The sequence below is a fragment of the Misgurnus anguillicaudatus genome, chromosome 3 (assembly GCF_027580225.2).
Source record: "Misgurnus anguillicaudatus chromosome 3, ASM2758022v2, whole genome shotgun sequence".
Taxonomy (NCBI): Eukaryota; Metazoa; Chordata; class Actinopteri; order Cypriniformes; family Cobitidae; genus Misgurnus; species Misgurnus anguillicaudatus.
The window spans coordinates 17,885,355-17,902,826 of NC_073339.2; the positions used below are offsets into that span (position 1 = coordinate 17,885,355).

General features: G+C 43.0%; 1 protein-coding gene across 2 annotated transcripts in view; it reads right to left on the bottom strand.

Moving 5' to 3' along the window:
- LOC129444360 (von Willebrand factor A domain-containing protein 7-like) overlaps positions 1–15,598 on the bottom strand; it is a 28,827-nt gene extending 13,229 nt beyond the window's left edge. Inside the window, exons 1-3 of one of the 2 annotated variants that reach the window (XM_055204985.2) lie at positions 15,323–15,598; positions 8,898–9,113; positions 1,965–2,246 (exon numbers count right to left, since the gene is read on the bottom strand). In XM_055204985.2, the coding sequence (XP_055060960.2) occupies positions 1,965–2,246; positions 8,898–9,092 (477 nt within the window). In that variant the 5' untranslated portion in view covers positions 9,093–9,113; positions 15,323–15,598. The remainder of the gene's footprint in view (positions 1–1,964; positions 2,247–8,897; positions 9,114–15,322) is intronic. The other variant, XM_055204986.2, reaches the window with a different exon arrangement.
- Between the last annotated feature and the right edge of the window lie 1,874 nt (positions 15,599–17,472).

A 17,472-nucleotide genomic window follows, 5' to 3' on the forward strand; every position in this document is an offset into this window, starting at 1 on the left:
TGAAGATTTTTGCATGCACTTAGTAGGTATTGAACAAAGTACAATTTGTTCAATACCAATGAAATGACTAAAGTAAATTTTTTGAAAATAAGGTATTTCAATTACTAATAACTAATTCCTAATAACCTTTCCATTGTCATTAAAGTGAACTTGCTGAACCTACACTCAACTAAAGGATTATTAGGAACACCATACTAATACTGTGTTTGACTCCCTTTGGCCTTCAGAACTGCCTTTAATTTAAAGGCGGAGTGCACAATGTTTGAAAAACGCTTTGGAAAAGTAGACGGGCCGACCACCAAAACACACTTATAGACAATCATGCACATCTAGGGCACAAAGCTCCCGTTCCACCACATCCCAAACATGCTCTATTGGGTTGAGATCTGGTGACTGTGGGGGCCATTTTAGTACAGTGAAGTCATTGTCATGTTTAAAGGGGGGGTTCAATGGTATTTCAAGCATTCTGACTTATTAACACGGTTATAGAGTTGTTTCCTCATGCTAAACGTAGGCAAAGTGTCAAAAAAGCAGTTGGGCATGTTACAGAGTATTTCTGTGCCGAATGCACTTCGCCAGGGTTCGTACAAGTTTCGGAACGGTTTTTTTTCGATTACAGGTCCAACTGACATTTCAGGGGTTTTCTATACGTATCACTTCTTTATATGGGCACTTCCCCCGGAAATCCCCCGCCCACCCGTCAATCAGCGGGAGACGCTACAACTTCACGACAAAGCTTAATTTCAAAACTCAACAATGGCACGAAATAAGAAGTGTGTTTTTGGATGTAAGGAGAAGAAAGCCAACCTTATGAAAACAATGGATATAGTTTATCATCCGGGGTAGCAGCGGAGTTTTGCGTGTGTGTTTGATGCGCTGGATTTTTCAAACCGGCTCACGAGTTGCATGCGGTAAGACTTTTGTCTTGTGTTGGAAATAGGCGCGTGCATATTATATAAATGACATGAACATGTAGTGAATCATAAGTTAAAAAGTGTTGCTTGATTCGTACTCGCTCCACCCGCGGTAGTAACTCCTCCTTCTTCATTTTTTCGTACGTTATCGGAAAGATTCGGTAAAGCTAATCTTTCTTTTATAAATCTGATTAAACTAAAGACTCTTCGGAGACATAAAGGGTGTCATACTACTCTATAGGTACTCCAGATTAACATCAGACGTGAGCTTTAAGAAAACAATTTGAAATGATTCAAGCTTTGTGACATGGTGCATTATCCTGCTGGAAGTAGCCATCATAGGATGGGTACATGGTGGTCATAAAGGGATGGACATGGTCAGAAAAAAGCTCAGGTAGGACATGGCATTTAAACGATGCCTAATTGGCACTAAGGGGCCTAAAGTATGCCAAGAAAACATTCCCCACACCATTACACCACCACCACCACCAGCCTGCACAGTTGTAACAAGGCATGATGGATCCATGTTCTCATTCTGTTTACGCCAAATTCTGACTCTACCATCTGAATGTCTCAACAGAAATCGAGACTCATCAGACCAGGCAACATTTTTCCAGTCTTTAACTGTCCAATTTTGGTGAGCTCGCATACTGGATGTTTTTACCTTTTCACACCATTCTTTGTAAACCCTAGAAATGGTTGTGCGTGGAAATCCCAGTAACTGAGCAGATTGTAAAATACTCAGACTGGCCCGTCTGGCAACCATGTCATGCTCAAAATAGCTTAAATCACCTTTCCTTTCAATTCTGACATTTAGTTTGGAGTTCAGGAGATTGTCTTGACCAGGACCACACCCCTAAATGCATTAAAGCAACTACCATGTGATTGGTTGATTAGATAATTACATTAACGAGAAATTAAACAGGTGTTCCTTATAATCCTTTAGGTGAGTGAACATAAGAGCTTGATTAAAAAATGCTAATTTACGAGAAAACATTCACACAGGGTTTTGCATCTGAGGTTTTCATATATTCTGACACACTACCATACCTGTAAAGTATGACATATTTTCCCCAAACTGTTGCGGGCGAAAACATAGCTTTCCTTATCTATGTTGGTTTTCACTGATTTCAAGCCATCAGTAATAAGCTGCTGCGCTTCCCTGATTTTTTCAGCATCACAGTGCCGTTCAGGACGGATATGATCTACGTCCACAGCAGCATTAGAATAATAAACACTGGCAATAGCTGATTGAAAGCCATGTGTGGATTGGAGAAAATGTAATTTTGAGCAGGCTTTTTGGACAGCAAATACAGTCAGTGTGTTGTCGATCTGAAAATGAAGAGTGAAAACAACTGTAAAAATGTAAAATAGTGTAATAAATGTTTTCGAATTTAGTAGTTCCCTAAACATCTCACTTATGCTTATAATCACTTATAACTATAATATTTAAATGAATATTTATTACAAGATCATTGCATTAGGACATTGTTAATTAGAGAAAATAAACAGATACAATGTTTCCCACACATTCACATTAAATTACATTTACAAAAATTTAGGAGACACTTATATTCAAAGTGACTTACAATGCATTGAAAGGTATACATTTTATCAGTAGATGTGTTCCCTGGGCTCAAACTCAGTGCTTTTAGTGGGCCGGAATGCGCCGGTACTCAGTACGGCCACTTCTAAATATAGCTCTTGAGCGTACCACCACCTCTCCCTGAGCCCAGAACGTGCTTTTAGTGTACCGGAACGCTCATTTGCACATCTGTTTAAATCAGAGGTTTAATTTAATCCTTTGGCTGCACTGCCGCGTTTCAAATCACCCTTTACAATGTACACTTCCTAATTCGTCCCACCGAGAGCAGAGACTACATTACCCATACACCCTTGAGTTTACAAGTTAAAAGCGCATGCATCGCCTTTGCTGTCAGTCAGCCTCAACGTGGTGTGGAGAGGTGTGTGTTTGTGTGTGAAACGCGCAACCATAGCTGCTCGGTTAAAATGAAAATACAATGAACACTTAATATGCCCTCCTTGTTTTAGACTCTGAGTAGTAAAAGAACAAGGTCAGAATCAGAGGACTCGCTGGCTCACATCCCACCAAGCCAGAATGATATCGCTGCAGGTCAGACGCAAGCTTTTTCCAATACTCTTTTGTATGTACGTGATAATCTCCGCTGTCGCGGCTGTCAGTTTGGTTCCCCTCGACGCAACTTCTGATTTCCTCGGGTGATGTGCAGAGTAAAAACATTCTTGAAGTTGTAATAGACATTTAGTTTAATTGCTAAACTACAAGTGAACGAAATTTTAATGAATTTGAACGGCGCGCACAGTAGTTTTACCACCCGCAAAATGGAAAACAATGGGAAAAAATAAAGTGATGACTTTCTAGTTTCAAATGGCCAGTATTTTGTTATTCTTGAACCCATAGGCATGGTCTTGGTGTCATTTTAAAGTTTTTGTTTTTAAGCTCTTTCTATCTGAATAACTAGTTTTAGCATTTGACCATGCTGAAAATTGTACTTACATATCTACCTTTTGCACATTTTATGTATGTTCAATAGCTATTTCTAGCTCAAGCAAATCCACAAACTTATATAAGGATTTGTTATTTTTTACAATGTCGTCTGTTGACTGCTGAATATAAAACCCCTTCAATATAGAAGTCCAGTCAGCAAAAAAAACCAAAACTGATTTGATAAAAAGCCATTGACGCTGACACTATGTGATGCTCCTTTTTTCTCAGAAATCCTAAAATCTAATGGAATAACTCCAGTTAATATAAACTGGCCGCCGGTAACACAGGATAACAAGGATTTATATATCCAACAAATGCTCTGAAGCACCCCACCAACTACATTGTGCAGAGGCTTTTCCTGAAATTCCAAGCGCCTGAAATTAGACATTTTTTGTAAAGTAAATGAGATTTTTGAATGTTGGGGTTTGATGGTGTAACCTGTGTCTAAGATTAGTGTAACTTAGAACTTATTTAAGGAGTAGGAAATGAAAGATGGGGTAGTATCAGAAGTTGAGAAGCTTTAATATACATAACTGGACTAGTTTAGCCTTAGTTGCATTTCAGTTTTATCACAACCAACTCGATTCACAACTACATAAAAATACTTCCTTGGCGTAATGCGTTACAAAACTAGTGTGTAACGGATCGCATTTCTAGTTTATGTTAATTAGCTTATATGGGCTTCGTTAATTAAAACAGCTTATAAGGGCATAACATAAAACAGGGAACGTAAATCCCCTTGTGTTTTTTTAACCTGGGGTGAACAGAGCGAAGACTTTACAGTGGAAAGAAAAACTGCATTGTATTGCTCCAGCGTCACATTGTGTAAACTGCATTTATAGTAAGGAATGCACATATGCAGATATCATAGCAAATAGCAGTAAATACACACACCTTGCTCTCTTCTGAAGTTCACGGGCACTGTGAGACCTTGGATTGAAGACAGCGCTAAAATGCAGAGTAAAGACGGGGCGGAACTAAGAGGGCTCAGCTTAAGGGGGTTGCGTGTGCGGCACAGTCCTTGGCTGGGGCCCTCAAAAGTTCATGGGCCCTTAGAATCGTCCTAACTTCCCCCCCTTATGGCGCCCCTGGGCGTCAGGTGAGCTGTGACATGCAGCGTGAGCGTATGCCACCCTGATGATTTATATACGCCACTACCGCAGTGTTGTCTAACCAGACCTGCACATGTTCGTCCTGCAAGATGGGAAGAAAACATCTCATCGCTAGCAGGACAGCCAACAGCTCTAGGCAATTGATGTGCCAATGCAGGTAAGGGCCCGTCCACCGCCCTGACACTCCATGCCCATTGCATACCGCACCTCAGCCCAGTTTCGAGGCATCTGTGGTGACTACCATATGCCTTGAAACCCATCCTATAGGCACACCGGCTGTGAGGAATAAAAGATTTTGCCAAGGGCTGAGAGTGCGTCAGCCCTGTGGTGTTAAAAGAACATGACGGGTGCCAGTGTGTCATGCCCACCTGGGGACTCGGGCATATAGCCAATGTTGAAGCGGTCTCTTGTGCATCAACTCAAGGCAGACAATCGCCGCCGAAGATGCCATGTGACCTAGGAGCCTCTGAAATTTTCAGTGGCACCGCTGTGCTGCATCTGAGAGATCTCAGACACATCAATCTTGACTGAGCACACTTGTTGGTGAGACGTGCTTTCATCGACACCGTGTCCAATTCGACTTGGTTTGCAATAGGTGAAAGCTTGCTCTTTTCCCAGTTGACCCAAAGACCCAGACGGTTTAGATGGTGTAACAGTAGGTCTCTGTGGACATAAATCAGTTCTCACAAGTGAGCAGGGTGAGCTAACCTGACTGCTTCAGACTTTGCACTTCCGTTAAATTTCATTACGCTTCTGTACAAAATCTGAGATATCTCCAATTATAACCATTTTCCTCCAGCCTCAAAACAGCCGGCCCAATCAGCAAACAGAGGGTGTTCTGAGAGACGTGACGTAGACATTAAGTGCAGAATGTAAGATTGTAGTTTACAGTGGACATGGAGGCACAGAATGCTATTCGCTCTGTTGTGAAGAATAATCCCGGCATTTGACAACTGAAGCCCGAACAAAAAGAGTGTTTGTTAACAGATGTTGTTGCCCTACTCCCGACAGGTTTTGGGAGATGTTTGCTTAATCAACTATTACCAATCATCAGCCAGAAACTGGCAAGGCAATAGTTGTGATTGTGTCCCCCTTGGTTGCTCTCATGGAGGATCAGGTTAAAGAGGCAGCAAAACTCAGTCTGTGGTCTGTACAGCTTGTCGTGCGCAATGATCGAGAAATCATGAAGGGGAATTTCATATTTCATTGTTCACAGTTAATGGTGGAGGACACATGCGCAATCATTCTTTGCTGATGTTCCTGATTAACCAGAAAATAAGGTAGGAAGAATTCATTTAACTTACATTGTGGTTAGGGCTGTCTGGTGGAGTCTGCAAGGAGTGACAGGGTTCCTCCACTTAGACGTGAGTGGAATTACACTGTAAGGGTAGTGTTCAACTAGCTCTAGCCCGATTCACTGCACATAATCTGAAAAAGTCAGTCACAGCCATGTTCACTCCGGTATTTTGCTCGGTGGATTTGTTACAAAGTTCGATGCAGCTGAGCCAGCGCATAACACACGTTATAACCAAATGTTATGTGATTGGCTTACATTTACACCAATGATTTTAAACTTCAGACAAGCCCCCCATGAGAAGGGTAAATGCTTATTAATTATGCCCAGCCAGAGGATGGTATTACCAGGCTAAGGATAAGTCGTTGAGGTAATTGAGAATGCAAATCCCCTGCTGCCTGAGAGGCACTAGGGCTCCCATTGCGACCTTTGTATACACACAGGGGGACATGAACCGAACAAAAGGGAGGACCCTGTACTGATATGCCTTCCCCTTGAAAGCAAACTGTATAAACGGTCTGTGTCGAGGAAGAATAGAGACATGGAGTTTCCTCCTTGGGCTTGGACCATCAGGGCCCCTTGGAAGGTGGGGCCAGCACATCAGGAGGTTTTGTCTGCTTGGGAGCATACACCAGAAAAGGCGTCTGGGTCACGCTGGGGGAAGATGTGCTTAATGGCCTTTGTCTGCATCTTCAACAAGGAGAACTGAAGAGCAAAAGCCTCCATAGTATCCTCAAACAGCCCTGCTTGCGAGATGGGAGCATCAAGAAAGCGAACCTTCTTGACAGCCTTCATATATACAAGATTGAGCCAGAGATGTTTTTCTTAGACATCAAATGACCCAGAGCTTGTGGCATCACCTTTGTTGCCCAAAAAGCGAGGTCAGTGCGGAGTTCCTGCATCGTCTCTAGGTCCGACCTACCCTCATGCAGTACTTTCAGTGCCTTGGCCTGGTGGACCTGCAGGATGCCCATAGCATGCAGGGCAGAGGCAGCTTGACCCACCGCCGTGTTATCTCTTGACACGAGTGTCAAAGAAAACTTAGAAGCTTTAGAAGGGAGCCTTTATCTGTCCCGCCAAGTGGCAGTCTGCCAGCATGAATGCATTGTGATGTCACGCTCTACCTGGGGTACCTCGACATAGCCCTTAGCTGCCCCACCAACGAGGTAGGTGTTGACGACTGAGCCCCCAGCGAGAATGATGCTTTCAAATGCGTGTACCACAGAAAAGAATGGCACTGAGGCGGAGTGTTACTAAGGTTCACGGCCGGAGCCTAGAAACCATTCATCCAACCTTGAGCGCTTAGGCAAAGGGGGTGCACTGAGCGAGCACGGCTGCCATCTGAGCTCCATGGGCTTGTCCTCCACATCAGAAAACAGAAGATCGCCCTCTGATGCTGCAACAGACAACTCATTTTCTGCTCTGCCCGGAATAGTGACAGTGAGACTGTCTGAAGGCTGCAACACTGCCTCTTGTTCCCGAGCTGACGGCGAAGACGGGCGTAGTGGGGGCGAGTGGGTTGCAGGTATCTATCTGGCAACAAATCGCTCGCACTGGTCCCCATATCACCTGCACCGCTCGCCAAACTGACAGACCCTGATTTAACAGCTGATCTGCCAGCATGGGAGGCAAACACGATTACTGTCGACTTCACATAGAAAGATGACAGCCATGACGGCAACGTCTTCATAGACATGTCCTTGCAATGAGAACATGTCCCCTCAACGAACGCCGCCTCAGCACTCAAAGATAGCCAAGACAGTGCCCATCAGCAGGAGAGAGAAACCTGCCACATCCAAGAACACAGAGACAAAAAGCCATCCTTGAAAGGATGCTCACTCTGTATGGAAAATCACTTTTTTAGACAAACTCTGACTATAATGCTGAAGCAGCCAGGGGATGGTGTTACAAGACGAATCCCCTGCCACGCCGTCAATACAACAGTGAAACAGAAACTTCGATTTCAGCTGGAGAAAAGAGAGATCCGACCAGCGAGCTCTGAAGAACAAGAGCATCTGAATGGTGCACACATCTCCTTTTATACACGTAAGTGTGGTATGCAAATACCATTCGCACAATTTCATTGCAATTTCATTGATGTTTTACACACAAGTCAAACCAGACTGGCTCTTAAGAGCACACCCCATACTGTCTTCATCGACAGAACGTCGAGTGGACGAAAGAAAGGGAACCTGTCGATTGATCACATGGAACGAGAAATACAACTTTTTGACTTTAAGTGCAAATGTGATGTAATGGCGTCATAAATATGCTAATTAGTATGTAGAGAATAAATTTGGAATTGAATGGTTACCCTTAGAATCAAATCTGAAATAAAAAAGGAGGGTCCAAACGATTCCAACCTCTAGCAGTGACGTGATGTCTTGTGCAAGCAAGCTATAGAATTCAGGCTTGACTTTGGTTGCACATTTATACATAAGAACTGTGAAAATCATCTGCTGTGTGAAAATGTCCATGGGCATGTTACAGTATTGAGGCAAGAGCGAAGAAGAAGCAAACTATGTACATTATTTGAAAATCATCAGCAGTGATCAAGGTAAATATAATTTTTTGTTGCAACCTAAGTTGTTAAATATCGCTCCTTGGCATTTTTTTAATCGCTGACGAGAAAGAGTTAAAGAGCTCTCTAATTATTTTTTTACTTGCAACAGTTACCATTTGAGAGCTCTTTAATCTAAGTCTTATTAGTAAAAATAAAATTACAACGAATAAGGTTGAAAACATTTCTGACATACACAAACTTGCAAGGCAACAGTATTGTGCTGTTTTGTCAACCAGGACAAATGTGTTAGCTTACTGTGCAGGAGAAGCTTGTGCAGTGCGCACCCCACACATTGAAAACCACAATCCAGCAGACTGTTTTTCTGAGAGTGTGCACTGTATAAACTATTGAATTTTTATTTTCATACAATTATTTCACAAAATTAGTTATTAACACACATGGCTTGCTGTCAAGCTCAATCCCTGAGTTTTAAAATATCCAAAACCCCTTACACCTCAAAGATCACTCTCCTAAGTTCTGCTCTCACAGTTAGATTGAAGTCTTGCCCCTCAGCAATAGCTACGTCACGGCACACTTCTGCAGTCTTGCGGAGAATGGCCATCTCAGTGATTTGTCGATGGGTGAGGGAGCCTTGGGAAAATAAGGGTTTGAAAGCTGTTGCCCAGGGGGGCTGAAAGGCCCCCTTGATGAGAAATACAGCCACTACTATCAGCAACATCATGACTGTCCACAAGCACAGGTCCTATGGGAAAATTCACAATTAAAAATTGTAGCATTTTTTGCATTCAGTTTCTATAAATCTACCAAGGAAGCAGCTTTAAATATATATCCACAGTGGTTTTGCTGCAATATTATTAGAGGATTAATTAAACAACAGCAAGTTTACAAACAGCATTAGGTTACTTACATAATTTACCATCCTTGGTAAATTAAGTAGTGTAAACAAGACATAACCTGATGATAGAACATATCAAAAATGGGGCCAAAGGTCTAATACATGGCAAACGAATCCCTTTCATTTCTTTACACATTCAAATAAACATTCATTCACAGTCAAATAAACAGCTCATCACTGCTTGAGTTGTAAGTAAACATGCTGCACAGTGTTTTTTATATGTGTATGAGCTCTCTATGATATTTCAGTGCAGTTGATGAAATAATCTCGCGCAACTTCCACATGCTCGCAAAATGAAACTAATGAAAGTGGCAGAGATCAGCTGCTTTAGTTTTATTTAGTTTTAGTTTTAAAAGCCAAAAGATGTTGTACAACTTGGTGGCGCCAGTGCAACCTCTCTCAAATGTTAGTCTGGAGCCCTTCCTTATGTTATGTTGGGGATGTTTTGTCCACTTTGGGGTGCTGTTGAGTCTTAATTTGGCCACAACTTTCTTTGTGTTTCAGCAAATGAATTGATTTTTGGTGAAAAGATCTTATTTTGACACATATTTTTTGGAAAATGCTTTGAACATTTTTCAAAAACTCAACAATACACTGTGGGCAAATTCACAATCCTTTTGTTATGTCCGTGAAGAAAACATCCAAAAAAAGATATTTTCAATATAAAAAGTGATTGTAAACTGGATTTTTTACCTTTTATCACAGTCTTGGGCATGTGAAGATTACTAACAACATTGGCTTTGATGTATTGCTAGTTTTTGTGCAGAATTAAAAAAAATCTCTCTCATTTACTGTTTGTGGCTGTTTTTGCCCCATTGACTTATTCTCTATTGGTTTTTGATCAGTGTATACCACTAGTCAACTAAATGAATATAACGTCTCGGTTACACATGTAACCCTCGTTCCCTGAAGGATGGGAACGGAGACGTCAAGTCGTGACCGACGAATTGTGAACTCGCGTTAGAGACCAATCTAGTTCGAGAACTACTAAAAAGCCAATGAACTTGGCATGCAGGTATTTGCATAATGCCGGCGCCGCCCCGCCAGGTGCATATATAAGCAGCAGGCGCAGAATACCAAAATTAGATATTTCCACTGAGAAAGCCGAGCAACAGTGCCCGGCCGGTAATCAGCAGTGGAACAGCGAACCGTGGCAACGGGACGTGACGTCTCCATTCCCTTTCTTCAGGGAACGAGGGTTATATACGTAACCGAGATGTTCCCTTTCAGTTGAATTGGGAATCCCTACCAAAGCACAACTGAAGCTGACCCTTCCAGTGTCTGTGTAAAACCCTCGGAATCCACTAAGGAGATGGAGAATTAGCTACTGGGAAGCGACCTGACTGAGCAGAGTAGGAACACTGCAGAAGCCACCCCCCGGTGAGGTAATGGATGGTACATGATATGAGTAACCAGTGGTTGACATAATAGACAGTAATAAGACATACTGGGGAGATGCAGAGCAGGCTCTGCTAGAGGGAAAACGTGGGTTGGTAGGATTAACCCCACGGAAAATACTCACAAGGGACCCGGCGTAGGGGACACGATGTGAAGGCCTGAGCCCAGCATATAGGATCACAGAGATGCAGCTAGTGAGAGGCTGACAGCCGATTCTCCGCAACATCAGCTGCCAGGGCAGTGGAGGATGGTCAAAGAAAACATTTGAGCTTTTTAAACATATGACCTTCCATACTGGCGCTACAGTGGCGCTGCAAGATGACATGATGAGGAGAGAACACGAGAGGAGACCGGCTTGACACGAACACTATAAAACCTAGTGAACATGTTAGGTGCCGCCCAACCAGCATCTCTGCAGATGTCTGTCAGTGAGGAGCCATGAGCCATGAGTGGAGTGAGCTCTCAAATTGAAGAGGCATGGGGTGCCCTGCAGTTTATAAGCAAGGGCAATAGTGTCTACAATCCAATGAGACATCCTCTGCTTAGTGACAACTTTTCCTCTCTGCTGACCATCATAACAGACAAAGGGCTGATCTGAGGTCCTAAACTTTGAGTTCTGTCGACATAAAACCGCAATGCATATACGCGACATAACAAAGTTATGGTTGGGTCTGCCGCCTCCGGGGGCAGTGTTTGCAAGCTCACCACCTGATCTCTCAAAGGAGTGGTGGGAACTTTGGGCACATAGCCTGGCCTGGGTCTCCAAACTGAAGGCACGACTCGTTGACTGAAAATGCATGAAGGCCCCCTACCCTCTTAACGGAGGCCAATGCAAGCAGGGTCAGAGTTTTCATAGTGTGAAACTTCAGACTCACAGACTGCAGTGGCTTGAAAGGGGCAGCCTACTAGGCCTTCAGCACCATGGAAAGGTCCCAAGGAGGAATAGAGGAAGGGCACAAAAATTCAGCCTTCCGGCACCTCTTAAAAACCTAATAACCAGGTCGTGCTGACCCACTGATCTACCGTTTATCGTGTATAATGAGCGGATATGGCAATATCAACTTTAATGGTGGAGGGTGACAGCCTACCGTCCAACCGATACTGAAGGTATGAAAGCACAACACTGATGGGGCATTCTCGGGGGTTCTCTCATTTAGAGGAACACCAGTTGACGAATAGGTTCCATTTTTGCGTGTAAGCGTGTCTCGTAGACGGCGCTCTCGCTGCAGCAATACTGTTAGATACCGCCTGTGGCATGTTGAGGGACCATACGTGGAGATTCCACAGGTCGTTATGGCACCCGCGCCCCCTTCTAGAGAAAGAAGGTCCTTCCTCTCTCTCAGGGGTTTTAACGCCGCCTCCACTACTTTCGGGGAAAGAGAGACAGCCTGAATAGTAAAACTTTGTACTGATATGCGCTCTCCTCGAACGCAAAGCGGAGAAATGGCCTGTTGCAAGGGAGGGTCTTCGCCGTTATCATCCTGAAGTGCACGATTCAGTACACGCAAATCCAAGATCGGACATAACCCACCGCTCTTTTTGGGTACTATGAAGTATGGGCTGTAAAACCCTGACATCATCTCGATTGGAGGAACCGGCTCTATTGCGTCCTTCGCCAGTAGGACCACGATCTCCGCACGCAGTACATGTGCGTTGGCATTTTTCACAGTGGTGAAACGGATGCCCGACAATTTGGGGGTATGCCGGTGGAATTGAATTGTGTAAACAAAATGGATCGTGCGTAATAGCCAATGAGATGACCTGGGAAGCTGTTGCCAGGCACCCAGAGAATGCACGAGGGGAATTAAAGGCACTACCGATATACCCATGGTGGGGCAGCCGAGCGTAACGAAAGTTTCTGTCGGTGTGTGCGTTGTAGCAGCACGAACATCGACAGTGTTTTGTGTAACACTGACCTGAGTCCGCTGAAGGGTGGCATGGTCATCTGGCTTCTGAAACGAAGTGACCAGACTTCCAGCAGCACCCGGGTATGGGCCCGCTCACAGCTCTCACGTTTCTCTGGAGACCTGGAGAAGAAAGGGAAATGCATTCTTTGTTGTCACCACCTCCTGAAGAGTGATCACTTCCATCTCCAGGTCGCCCGTCTCAGGGCCGCTTGGACTTCCATTTACCTCCATGAGCGGCGGGCTGAGCGGACGGGGCTGCTGATGACCGGTTCCATTGCACTGCTGAGATGAGGTCCGGGGATGGGGAACAGAGGCAGAGACCGGACGACTACGTACAGGCTTGTGAGGGAAAGGGTCGGCCGGTCCTTTCAGGAGGCAGCAGTTGCCGGACACAGCTGCATCACGACCCCCCCGCTCCACTGTAGGGATCCTGACGTATCCTTTAGCGTCTCCACCGGTGAGAGAGGTGAGGGGTGATGGCTGAAACAGCCACAGGCGATTGGAGAACAGGGCTCTCCAAGATTGAGTCAACTCATCGTGCACCTCGAGAAAGAAAGGTACCGGAGGTGTGGGTTGAGACGCGGGATGGTTCGGGAGGGGGAGGTACAGTCCACTCCAGCCCTATCGCCTCCGCTGCCCGAGAGAGCATGGCCACCATCTCCAGGTCAAACTCCGCCACCACGACCCGACCAGAAGGAGGAAGGACGTCCGAGTTGACTTCGGAGGGAGACGCCCCCCCTCTGATGCAGTGGTAGATGGTGGACCTAGAGGAGGACCAATGGATTCGGTAGACACTACAGAGCACAAGCCTGCCATCTCCATTGGAACCTCTACCGGCTGTGGATCAAGGCACTGAGAGCCGGAGGACGAATCCCCCGAATGACTCAGCATGGTGAGGCGGAGGTTGTCCTTCGAGAGCTTCGCAACTGCGCCGTGGCGGTGTTCAGCACTCGGAGGATGCATGCGCTGCTCCCGAAGGAACGACACCCATCTCTGCAGATCCAAGAGTCCTACTCTCGCAATGAGAGTATGAACCCTCCACAAATGCAGCCTCAGCGTGCTCGAGGCCCATGCACGAGAGACAACGCTTGTGACCGTCCTTAGGACCCAGATACTTCCCACATCCAAGGCTGCACGGACGAAATGCCATCTTTAAAAAGACGCAAATCTCTGCGGGCACAAGAGAGTGGCTGTCTTCAAAAAGCAAAAAATCGAATTTTGGCATTCTGCACCTGCTGCTTATATATGCACCTGGCGGGGCGGCGCCGGCATTATGCAAATACCTGCATGACAAGTTAATTGGCGTTGTAGTAGTTCATACATTTTTTTATGTCATTATAGCCTAAAGATGCTATGTGAAAGTTTGTAACAGAAAATAGTGGTTTCCATCTTCTCACTTTCTTGGTATATGAAAACACATTTTTATCCAAATAAGTCAAAATGGATTTATTGCGTTTGGAACCAAACTCTTCTTATATAGAACCATATTAACCTAAAGTAGGCAATGCTAATAGAGTGTAGAATGAGTGCTATGATCAGTCAAAGATCATAGAAGACATTGTCATATAAAAGATCGGCATAATGGCTAAACAGTAAATAGACATCACCTTGAGCTACATGACAATGGGAAATATATACTTTTAATTTGGTGTGAGATTGCTTAGTTAAGGAAGTTAAGGAAGAGTTAAGGAAGTGTTTGTGCATGTGTTTGTGAATGCGTGTGCATGAACAATAGAACCCTGCCCAAAACACAATGGAAATTTAATGGATTTATTGGTTAAAATGTATTGTATGGCTCAGTGGCGGCCGGTGACTTCTTTTTCATGGACGCTTCATGCAAAGTTTGTCACAACATGTATGTCATGTGTGTGGTTCCTTTTTTCAAAATATGTGTTCTGCGCATCGAGAGATCCTGTGTGCATCACGTGTCTTGTCAAAATAAGAGCCTGCTGCAGATGCGTCTAAAGAGCTTATGATAAAAGAGACGCTCGCTATATGGTACCTGATTGATTCAAATGGATTCCTATTCAAATAACACCTAAGAAACCCACTACAAAAAAGTAATTGGTAATAGTTTTAATAGGAAAATCTCATTCTATTTCACAAATGCATTATTTTTAAGAAGGGGTGGTATTTAAGGTAAAACTACAGTATCCACAAATACAATTTTCCCTCTATAGTAACTATACTACACTTAAGCTATTAAAAAAACACAGTAACCAAAAATTAAGTAGGTTGCTTCAGAGGCATAAAGTATGGCACAAAAACAATACATCGACACAAAACAAGCTGGTTATCTTAAAAAAAGAACCAAAATTAAATAAAATTTAAACGTAATAAATTTGACTAAAACTAAACTGAAACAATCTCTAATTAGACCCTGCATAGCAAATCAATATACTACAGTAGGTGTTAAAAACCCAGAAGATCTACTGCTTCCACCAAGATTTTAAGTATGTAAATACAAATAAATAACATCATTTCAGTAAATAAAAAAATAAAAGAATTAATATAATCTTTCTCATTTTGTTGATTTTACAATGTATTGTGTCAACCAAGCTTTAAATTTAAGAATGCAAAATTTTTAATTTCTATGTACAATAAGTACATGAGAGATATAAAAAGAATATATTTTTAACTTTTTTATGTTATTTTTTCTATTTGAATCATGTAAAAAAGATCAGATATCAGATATCAGACAAGCAAAAATATATATATTTTATCAGATGAAATGTAATTAGGATACATTACCTTCTGTCAGATGTTATGTGTAGACGTGCAATTGTGGCAGTAGTTCTTGAGTAAAGAGGAGTGGCTGAATGGCAAAATTTGATTACTTTATTTGTGTCCATGGCACGAAATTCTGTTTTTTTTTTCTTGCCTTGAGCATGAATGTGTTGTCGTGTCACTCCCACACTTTCCCACAAAATATTTTTTGTCTGTTGCACAACTTTTTTTTTCATTATGTATTTCATTTTAAACACACTCTATCTCTCTCTCACCCACTCGCTCTCTCTGTTGCACTAAGATTATTCCTTTAGAATGTTATAAGATTGTAGGCTCCTGTTTGTGTTTGAGTGAATACCAACGCGTCGTGCTGTCAGTCATTCTTTCTCTCTGTCTATCACACTCGTGAGGCCGTTCATGGTTGGATAGCGCAGTTGAAGGGGTGGTATCATTATAATAAAAGCCCCTTAATACGTCATGGGGGGAGCGAAATTCGAATGACCTATATATTCACATGCTTGCAGAGAGAGCCATACCAAAACAAAGTTACAGGGTTGCTATTTTTCATGTTTTCTGGGTTGGTAGAAGCACTGGGGACCCGATTATAGCACTTAAACATGGAAAAAGTCTCCCCTTTAAAATAGTTTACTGGCATCTTTATTTCAAACGACCCGACCGACCGTGACCCGAATATCATTAAAAATATTTTTGGATGACTCGTAACCGCAGGTGACCCCAGGCACCCGCTCATTTCGGATCAACCCCCACATCACTGGGGAGAGGATTTGTTTGCAGATCAATGCAGCATTCCCGCTTGTGTGGCGGACCCTGGACGACTGCGAGAGGGGGTGGTATGCATTACAATCGCAGTCGAGGGTTAAGATTGCAGCCTTTAAACAGGCAAACATGGCAACAGGTATGCCTATAATATTAAATATTTAATTTCAGTATTGTTTCATGTAATTCTAAAAAACTTCCTGCTTGTCATGAATGTAATGAATTATGAAACAAATGTCATAAACAATACATTACATTACATACTTACATTACTTACATTAAAGTGTGCTTTTAAGTGTTATGTAGGCAATGCTTTTGAGTTGGTGAAACTGTCAATGTATGTGTTAAGGAGGATCAGACAGCACCTAAGCCATTTTACGATCCTTTGTGAATAGGTCTTAGTGAGTTAGGAATCCTCTCGACTTCTTTTAAGCTGTCCCAGACTTAGGTGGTACTTTTAGGGCTAAAATGCTTTGTGAATTATTCTTAGTGAAAAAAATTAGGAGTCCTACAGTTAGGAGTGACACGCCCCTTATTTTTAGGAGTTGCTCTTAAAATTGCCAGTTAGGAGCTACTTTGAGCCTTAAAATTCTTTGTGAATACGGCCCCTGATCTGGTCATTGAGGGTGAGCAGTTACTTGCAGCCAGCCCTTCTCCACAGTGTCGCATAGCTCATAGCACAGTGGGCACAGCACCTAGCACAGTGAGCACACCCATTACAATGGAAAAGAGAAGCAGAAAGTAGAGATGATGAGTTTAAGGGAGGTAAGACAAATTGCATCCTCACCCTGTCAGGTCTCAAAGATTAGAAAAATCTTAGGAAAACCTCTTGTCAAGTATATAGGATTGCATTGTTGCTGAGAAAATCAACACATGTATGTGTTATTCTGTTCTGTATTTTCAGATATGAAATTAATATTTAGTTTATGAATATTTAACTCTAGGACACTACATAAACACTTGGCAGTAACTAAGACTGAGATTATTTTACTATAGCAGTCATTAAATGATTTTTTAAAACAAACAGTATAATGTAATAATATGTTAACCTGATAAGGAACACTGTGCCGTATACGGTACACCCCCTCCCTTGCACGTGAGGCTGCACGTGAGGCTGCACATCGTTGTAAAACTTAGACTTTCGGGTTTCCATTAAGCGCACACACAAAGCATAATATGATTTTTAGCAGTCATAAAACTGTAATCTAGTTGTTAGTTACCTGAACCGGGCGGCACCAATTTAGGATATTTACTTACCTTCAAAATCTTCCCTTTATCTGTTTCGGTGAAATCGTTCAAAACAAATTGTTCATAAATCCCCAAAATTCCAAGGAAATGGAATATCCAAGCCTTTTAATCCAAAGCGATTTGTTCATCTCACAATCTTGACGTTTCTG